General features: G+C 41.7%; 1 protein-coding gene across 3 annotated transcripts in view; it reads left to right on the top strand.

Moving 5' to 3' along the window:
• Positions 1 to 9,138, top strand: part of PLEKHA2 (pleckstrin homology domain containing A2) — a 56,263-nt gene that overhangs the window by 15,326 nt on the left and 31,799 nt on the right. For 2 of the 3 annotated variants that reach the window (XM_011372574.2, XM_011372567.2), the window contains one exon: positions 8,468 to 8,560. In XM_011372574.2, coding sequence (XP_011370876.1) covers positions 8,468 to 8,560 — 93 coding nt within the window. The remainder of the gene's footprint in view (positions 1 to 8,467; positions 8,561 to 9,138) is intronic. The other variant, XM_011372578.2, reaches the window with a different exon arrangement.

Below are 9,138 nucleotides of genomic sequence, written 5' to 3' on the forward strand. Positions count from 1 at the left end.
AAAAAGGACCCCTATAAATGGAAAGTTTCAATATTATTGATTATAGCCACTGATTTGGCAAATGCATTTAAAAATCAATATGCTTACAACATCAAGCATGCAAATAATTCTTGAATAGAAACAGACATTGGATGGATTTCCCTTAAAACATTACTATGATATGATGGCACCAGCACTTGTATTTTTTTTTTTTTATTATGGTGACATTGGTTAATGAAATCCAGTAGGTTTCAAGTGTACAATTCAACAGTAAGGCATATATATTATTGCATTGTATATTCACCACCCATAGATTTCTTTCTGTCACCACATATTTGACCCCTTTTATCTCATCTACCCCCCTCTCCCCACTACCATCTGGTAACCACTAGCCTCCTGTCCATGTCCATGAGTTTGTTTGTTGCTTTTAGATTTATATCTCACATGTAAGTGATATCATGTGGTTTGCAACTTTTTCTGACCAGCTTATTTCGCTTAGCATGATTATCTCAAGATCCATTTGTGTTGTTGCAAATGGCAGCATTTCATCTCTTCATATAGCCGAGTAATATTCTATCATATATATGTACCACATCTTCTTTATCCAGTCATCTATTGTAGGACATTTCAGTTGCTTCCCTGTCTTGGCCACGTGAATAATGTTGCTATGAACATCGGTGTGCATATATCTTTTCAGATATATGTTTTCAAGTCTTTGGGGTAAATACCAAAGGGATTGCTGGATCATATGGTAGATCAATACTTAGTTTTATGAGGAAGCTCCATACTATTTCCATAGTGGCTGTACCAATTCCAGCACTTGTATTTTAACTTAATGTTGGTCCCTATCATGAGAGAGAAGATGAAATTCCTTTATTAGGCTTCTCTTTTTTATTACTGTGACCTACAGAGTAACTATGTTTTAGTTGCACAGCAGCACTTATGTTCCACCCTTCTAATGTCCACTTGGCTAAGTAATTGCAAGGCTAAAATATATAGCCCCGAACAAAGGATCAACAGAAGCATGAAAACAATATTGTACTAGATTGTTGTTCTTTTCAAATTTACTCTGTAAAATGTGTTTACTCTCTTGTCCCAAAATGCCCAGATGATTTTACTTTCCAAAGGCTATGTAAGACATGATGTGAATTATGAAACAAAATATCCATCATATCCAAAAAGATAGCATCTCTCCTGGTATCTCTGAGGCCCCAATAAAAACCCTTTGCTTTTTGCTTTTTTTTCTTTTTAAAAAAAAATAAGCTGAAAGCAATTCTTTTCATTGAAAGGGGCAAAGAACTTTAGCTGTGTTGACAAAAAGATGAATATTTGGCTGCATTTTAGTAGAAAGAATACAGTAGAGTGGTAGGAAATTACATTAGTACATAATGTATAATGGACAATAGTTTTGTCTTAAAAGATAGGAAAAAGTTGGTGTTTTTTTAAAATTATGTTTTCTGTATCAGAAACTTTGAGCAAAATTTTGCTGAAATGGAACAATATTTTAAAGGCTTTTGTTTAATATGCTTTATCCTGTCAAAATGCCAAGAACTGGTAAGAAAACTTTTTTTAAAAACTGGCCAATACATGCACATGGTGCAAAATTTGAAATGTGGGAAAGCTGATATATAGTTACAAGTTTCTCCCTATCACTCCTGTTCCCTAGGTACGTACATATTCCCCTAGCCAGAGGCAAACAGTATTACCAGTTTCTTGTGTGTCTGTCCAGAGAGAGATTCTCTGTATATACAAGCATCATGATAGTCTCAGATGTTCAATAATTATTTATTTAGGCAAAGTGTTTTTAATTCAGAGATTTTGTTTAATTGGTATATGAACTATCCATGTGGATACATGATTTCAGAGTTAAGTAGAATTTCTGACATGCTTTCGTCTATATCGTATTAGAGTAAGAATGCAGAATTCCTTTCGGAAAAAAAATCCTAAAAGAAGATTTCAAGTGACCGAGCTGTACTTTGACTAAAATGCAAACTTTGCTTAGGCTTAATTATTATTAAATTAATGTTTTTAGAATTAAAATTGCATGTGGACTTTTTGAGAGTTAACAGAAAACACTGTGAAATGCAATTTTGTTTTTTCTATAGCAATCTTATTTTTTAAAGCAACTCTTGTCTTTATTACAAGGTGTATTTTATCTAAATTTTAAAAAAGTAAAAACTTAGAAGCACTTTTGGACAGTCATGTTAATAGCACTACTTGGTATTAAAGTCCAAGCAGCTAATACAGAACCATGGTGACTACCGTTCTGAATTTTCTTAAAGTTTGTCTTTGGTTGTATTGTTACATTTTGCTTTAAATTTTAAGCTTTAGCATTTGTTTAATATGTCTACTATGTACATCTATTTTTATGTATTTTATATGTCTATATACAAGAATGCCATTTTATTATTAAAATAATGTCTCTAAGGAAGAGCAGGCACTTGTATGTTTGAGGGCTGCATATTAGATTTAGCTTCAGAGCCCGTTTTTATTAGTTCTATCAGCTGAGCACAGGACAACTTGATGAATACATTAACTAGGGGATCATCCACTTATTGTTTTGAGCCTCCTGGCCTTATCTGTAAAATACGGTCAATGATATGAATTATCTATCTCTGACATAGTTGCTGCTGAGATTAAATAAAGTAATATATGTAGAAGTGCTTTGATAAACTCGAAAGTGTTAAGATGTTATTTGTTAAGGAAGTTTTTTCTGGCCGTGACATCAGATGGACGAGGAAATGGGAAGAGCCTGGAGTTGGAGATTTATCCTACAGCTTCCTTATGTGTCTCCAGCAGTGGTGGGAAGGGCATGGAAGTGACAGATTTAAAGACCATATGAAGGAAGAAAATGGCGAGGTTGGTGACTGACGAAAGGGTGAAGTAGAGAAGTCAAAGATTTAGAGCATGTGCAGTCGCTGAGATAGGGAAGGTGGGAAGAGAACCAGTTAGAGGGTGGAAGGCAAATGATTGACTTTGAGGTAAATGCGGAGGAGGCTGAGTTGAGGAAAGGGGTGAAGGAGTTGGCTCATTGAGTTTAAGGTTTTAGAACCATTTAGGTGGCCAATAGTTGGAGTCTTGGAACCTGAATGTGTGTCCAGGGTATTAGCTAGAGCCCAGGCCCTTGACTGTGTCTTTAGATCACTGTCAACTGGAACCGGAAGAGGAAGTAAAGGGGCTGGGAATGTGGTGGCCAAGAGACTTACATGTCATGAAGTTCATCCTGGCTAAAGCTGATGCTGCTGCATGTCGACAAGAATGAGATGTCCAGATAATAGAATGAAAGCATTCCACCAGTACAGCAGTTTATGATACAGATTTGACTTTTCTTGAAGGGAAAGATTAAATGCATAATTTGAACTAGAGAATGGAAACAGTAGCCATGGGCATTTCACTTTTCCTCCAGGTAATATTAGGAAGTGGAGCTATAAGGATGAAAGGGAGGAGTTGTGTTTGATACCAGAGCAGCAGGTAAAGCCACTGCCTCGGTCACTTAATGCCTGGGAATAACTTGGTTACTTTCCTTTTGGTTATTCTCTCATGCCAGGACGAGGGCTGTGGAATGTGGGGCAGAGAGAATTGCATTCTTCCCTTCGTAAGTCCTTTCCTGAGAGTCAGTGTCTGGCCTTGGCTTTTGGTGGTTTGAGCCCATAGGCAGCCACAGTGGCTCACGCCCTAGCTGTGGGGTTTCCATGTATGTTCCCTTCCTTCTACTGCTATTAGTTAACCAGCAAGCTGGTTTTGACTGCCCGTTGTGTTCCTTGCTGTCTGCTAGGCAGCCTGGAGCAATAGAAGAGATAGTAAGAAGGCACTAGCATCTCTCCTTCCTCCTTTCCATTCTCTGAATTCTTGGTCTTTTGGAGTTTGGCACCTAAGAGCCAGTTTGACTAGTTCCTGCCCTGCCCAGCTTGGGCAACTCTACAGGGCCTCTTTTGGTTTAACCCTGCTGATCCTGCTCTTGTATTTACTTTTTATTGATAATCAACTCTTAGATAATGAGCAGGTACTTGTACATTTGAAGGACTATCTTGTGGGAGGTGGCATGGTAGAAAGGAAAGTGCATGGGATTTGAGAATCAGGAAGGGTTGGGTTCGAATACTGGCCTGCCTTCTCAGTACCTGTGTTACTTTGGCCAAGTTGCTTCACCTGTGCAAGCCTTAAGTTTCTCTATCTGTAAAATGGGATTGTTAGGGTTAAGTGACAATGTGCAAAAGTACCTAGCAGTAGACTTGGTGCATAATAGACTCTAAGTACATGTCAGTTTCTTTCTTCCTTTCTCAAGCCATGCTTTGTCAAAGTGTCAGGTCGATGTTGGGAGTCGTGAGCTCTGTCTTCATTTGGCTTCTTGAATAAGACATTTCTCCAACATGAGCCTTGGACAACTCGTGGTGAATGACAAAGCACCAACAGAACCTTTTAGCGCTGACATTCTGTGATTTTATGGGTCTATAGTTAGGTCTTCTGGTCATTTTTGTGCTCCTGGTTACTCTCACGAGAAGATGGGGCCGTTTTTCTATTTTGACAAGAAATACTGTTGCTTCTAGAAAAAAAGGCTTATCATGGGAGGTGTGTCACATCTCTCTGTGGGCACCTCAGCTTCTTCCTTGGTGATGGAAAACAATCAACCCTATGTTTTCCATTCAAGGAGAATGGAAGCTCCTTTGAAAACCTTGGTGGCAGAAGAAAATTTGAACAAAAAGCAAGATGTTGGTTGACAGTGTCTTCATAAAACCATCAGTCATTTAACAGGAACCTGCTTTGTACCCTGCATTGTTCCAGAAAATTTAGAAGTCCTAGAAATGTACAGGTTGCCATGCATGCAACTGGAATCTCTTCTCTCTCCCTGCCCACTGCCCTGCTCTTCTATTCCTCCTCTCTCTTTACTGCTGGTGCAGCAATCAGGGTCACTTTGTGGGCTGTCGCTGGACGTGGTACCTTCTCTCACAAATTGCTGCACCTCCAGTGCAGTCAGCCCAGACAGTGTGTCTGCAACAGTAGTTTTCAAACCCGGTGGCACAGTGGAATCACCAGGGAATTTTAAAAACATACAGGTGCCTGGGCCCTACCCCAGATCAGTTAAAACCTTAGGGATGAAACATGAATATTAGTTTGTTTAAAAATCTCCCCAGGTGATTCACATAGCAGCCTTCCACCAACCTCTGTCTCCACTCCCCAGCTGCTCAGATACTCTCATCTCAGATGCTTTCTGTCCGTCTTCCTAGCCCATTCTGCAACTCCCTCTCCCCAGGTCCTTGGCCTCCTTTCAGTTGGGACTCAGTCCTTTCATGCTCCCACCACCAGATTCCTATCCTACAGGAACCCTGCCCCAGGTCATGGGAAATGCAGAGTAAAATGACACCCAGGTTTGAAGCATGAGCAAGTCTCCCAAGAAGTGTGGTTTGCCAATGGTGGATAGAAGCTGTGATGTTCCAGTACTCCGTGAGGTACCAGGCATTCATGGACTGGTTTGGGAACTTAACCACCAGGCAAATAGTGTTTTCATTTAAAAATTGAAGAGTCTGCTGTGTAGAGGAATGAGATTCTACTCATGTCCTCAATGTGCTTAAAATATGATAAGAAGATACTTAAACTCACAGAAAAATATACTCTAATACAGAATCCAGGGCAAGATTTTGTTATGTAGACCAGTTGTTCTCAAACTTAGGCCTATTTAGGGATCACTTGGGAACATTAAAAAAATGTACATGTTCTGCCCACATTCCACTTGATTCTGATTCAGTGTTTTTTGGGTGAGGCTTGAGCCTGGGCCTTTTAAAACAAGCTCCCCAGGAGAGTCTGTTGTGCACCAAAGTTGGAGAAGGATCACTGTACATGGAATCAGTGAGGAGAGGTCAGGGCAGGCTGCAGTCAGTGGAGCAGGATTTGTGAAGTGGGTCCTCTTGTCCTTTCCCTATAGGAGAAGAAGCTGTGGCCAGGAGAGTCAGCTTGCTAGTCTCTGCCACCCTGCCCCTCCCCAGGTGCTGCTTCCTGGCATTTCTGCCCTGACATCTGGCTGCTGAGGCTCTCAGCTCAGGCATGTTGGCGCATTCTTCCTTGGCCAGGAAGTGTCTGCCTGGAGCTGCCACCCTGGCAGCAAGCTGTCACCATTAATCTTCTAGGTCCAGTAATTGGAGTGGACACTGAGCCATCACTCTGGATCAAGCCTCAGTGAATTTGGGGCTGTTTTCTCCTGTAATTCATTTCCCCTTGGGTGGTGAGGAAGGTGGGGGGAAGCTGCCTTTTTAGACATTCGTCATATTTTCCTGGCTTCTTATGCTGGAGAAGAGGTGCCCATGAACCTAGGAGCAGACAGTAGGTGGGCTGGGGGTGAAGGACAACCCCAGGCTCCTGGGGTAACTGGCCTGAAGAGCTGCTTCTGTCTCTTTCTCTCGGAAGCAAGATTGTTGAAGGGAGCAAGGGACTGGGTGGAGCAACCCTAGGGGGTGGAGAGGATGAAGTAGTTGAGATCTGATCAGCTCCTATCTGTCATTACTTTGGAGTTAGTATCCGAATGGTTCCCCAAATCCCACTCCATCACTCATAATTCAAGATAGGCCTCTGGAGGCCTTTGGGCTGTGGTTTGGGGTGAGGAGAGTGAGTTGTGCAAGACTAGCCTGAGACTTGGCATCTGCATCTTGTAATTAGTATGCGGGTCGGGGGATAGGAACCACCATGGCTCGGTGCTCTCTGTGTATTTTCATGTCATTCTCCTAACAAGCTTATGAAACTAGGTTTATAATCCCAGTTTTATAGGTAAAGAAACTTGCCTACAGTTATAGGGCAGTAATGTCACAGCTAGAATTCCAACAACTCAAGCTTTTTAAATTACACTGTGCTGCTTCTAGGGCCTTGGAGTGGAAGTCACTGATTATGTGACCTTGGACAACTCCCCTCACTCACAAGTAGTTTTCCTCAAGTGCAAAACTGGAGGTAGGGGTGGGCCGTGTGCTCAGTGCACAGCAGAGGCCTGTGGCTCTGTGCATCTTGGGAGGCTGGGCAGACATGGACCTGCTTTTGACTGTCTCACTTTGTGTGAAGCTGAGTCTTTGCCCAGAGTGGTTCCCATTCTTCTCGGGGACAGTAAGCCACTTACTGGCCTTTTGGGGGTGCTGTGGCTCCTTTTCGGACTCTGATTTAGGGGCTTACAAGGCCTGTCTCTCTTTACCCAACAGAGGCGTCCTAAAAAAAATAAATACAATCGCTGTGTAATTGAAAAAAAATGTATAAATCACATCATCCGTATTTGAAATGCTAATATGGTTACCCAGTGGCAGCTTTTCCACTCACTGGCCTCAATTGCAAAACGGGGTGATGTCCTTTCTAGAACTCTCTCTCTCAAATTCTAAGGCTCTGAGAATCCTTTTAGCATGGTATTACCCCTATCCATTTTCTTGCGAATAGGACATTTCACACATTGCATTTACTCCAAACTGATATATGTTAATTCAGATAATTGGCCCTAGAAGGACTCTTCCTTCCCATCTAAGATATTTCTTAAGGGCAGTCTTCCCGAATGACAGGTCATTTTACTGTTAACCCTTTGGGAAATTTTCTCAATTCCCATTATCTAAGATTCATCTGTTTATTGCTTTGAGATGACCTAAGGTAATGGGAGCTCAAGGTGGTTCTTTAAGCTTATGAAAACAGTTTGAGGTCACCAGGAGCTATGGACAGGTTTTCAGCTTTTTGGTGGAGTGGATATTCCAAGTTATAAATTAGAAACTCCGCAACTGTGATTTCTTGGCCATTTCTTTGGAATGCTACCACCCCTGTTTCATGGCTTCATTTCTGACGATAGAGAAATTAGAAAGCCAAAGAGATTGTGCCAAGGTAAGTTTCTTGCCATTTTAATAGTACATTTCCTTTGTGTCTTATAGCGTATGGACATCATTCCATTTGGTACTCGTAACAGTCTCGTTAAATAGACTGAACAGCTATATTTTTTATTTCTGCATTGTGTGAATCTGTATCCTGTTTATTATGAAAACAATTTGAAGTGGCATAAAACAGGACCAAGCCAACAAAGTGATCAGAGTAGTCAGGACAGAAAAAAATAATAACTAACACTTGTTGAGAGTCGTCTGTGTTCCAGGGATGATACTAAGTGCCCTTAAATGTATTAACTCATCCTTACAACTGCCTTGTGAGGTAGTAGGTATTGTTATCAGAAGGGAAAACTGAAGTTTAGTGGTTAAGGAACTTATTCACAGTCAAATGGTGGCGCCCACACTTTTAACCACTGTACTAGGATACTTCTCTATAATAGATAAGGCCGTGGGGTAATGTGTAAGCACACATAGCATGGCAAGAATTACATGTTTTGCAGGGGAGGAAAGTGAGCTAAAGAATGAGTAAGTGACTTGCTGAAGGTTGCAAAGCCAGTAAGTGGCATAAACAGAACTAGAATTATGGTCTCCTGTGTGTCTTAGTGCTGTTTCCACAGCCTCACATAGCATCTTTTTAAAAATGAAACACATATTTCTTTCAGAACCTGGCAGTTGGGGCAGGAGCTGTTGGATCTTTGCAGCTGACCTATATCTCAAAGGTAATATTGGCCTGGAGCTCTGGGAATCCATATTCTGTAAGTAGGTTTGGTATCTATAGAGGAGGAACTGTCAAATCCTTTGGGCTTTAGCATATGGGGATGTTGCATGGGCAGTAAAGTGCTCTCCCTTCCTCATGGCTGCCTGTGAAGCCCTGCATCTGGGTGGAGTATGGTCAGCAGGTTCTTGGAGGGTAGGCCTGCAGCCTCCGACTCCTGAGACACAACAGTCAGAGATGTTCTTAGCTTCGGCAGAAGAGGTATAGGCGGTGGGGATAGGAGTGGAACGTGACATTTTTTGTAATTGGGGCAAGAAGGAACACGAAAACAACAACAAAATAAAAACCCCAGTGACTGAAGGATTCTCCCAAAGGGTATAATTAAATAGGAGCAGCTCAGAAAGAATTGGGGCTGTGTGGAATTTTATCTATCACCTGGACAGGATTACTGCTGATGGAAGGCTATAAATGCCCTGAAAACGTACTAAGATGTACCAGGAAGCCATTCAGCAGTCAAATAACTGCTGGAGAGTCTGGCAGGCGGGCTGACAGGCCACCCCCTGGTCTAGTTTGTGCAGACATTGTGAGAGCAGCCCCTCTTTGGTGCTGAGACCTGGG

This window comes from Pteropus vampyrus, unplaced genomic scaffold (assembly GCF_000151845.1).
Source record: "Pteropus vampyrus isolate Shadow unplaced genomic scaffold, Pvam_2.0 Scaffold8, whole genome shotgun sequence".
Taxonomy (NCBI): domain Eukaryota; kingdom Metazoa; phylum Chordata; class Mammalia; order Chiroptera; family Pteropodidae; genus Pteropus; species Pteropus vampyrus.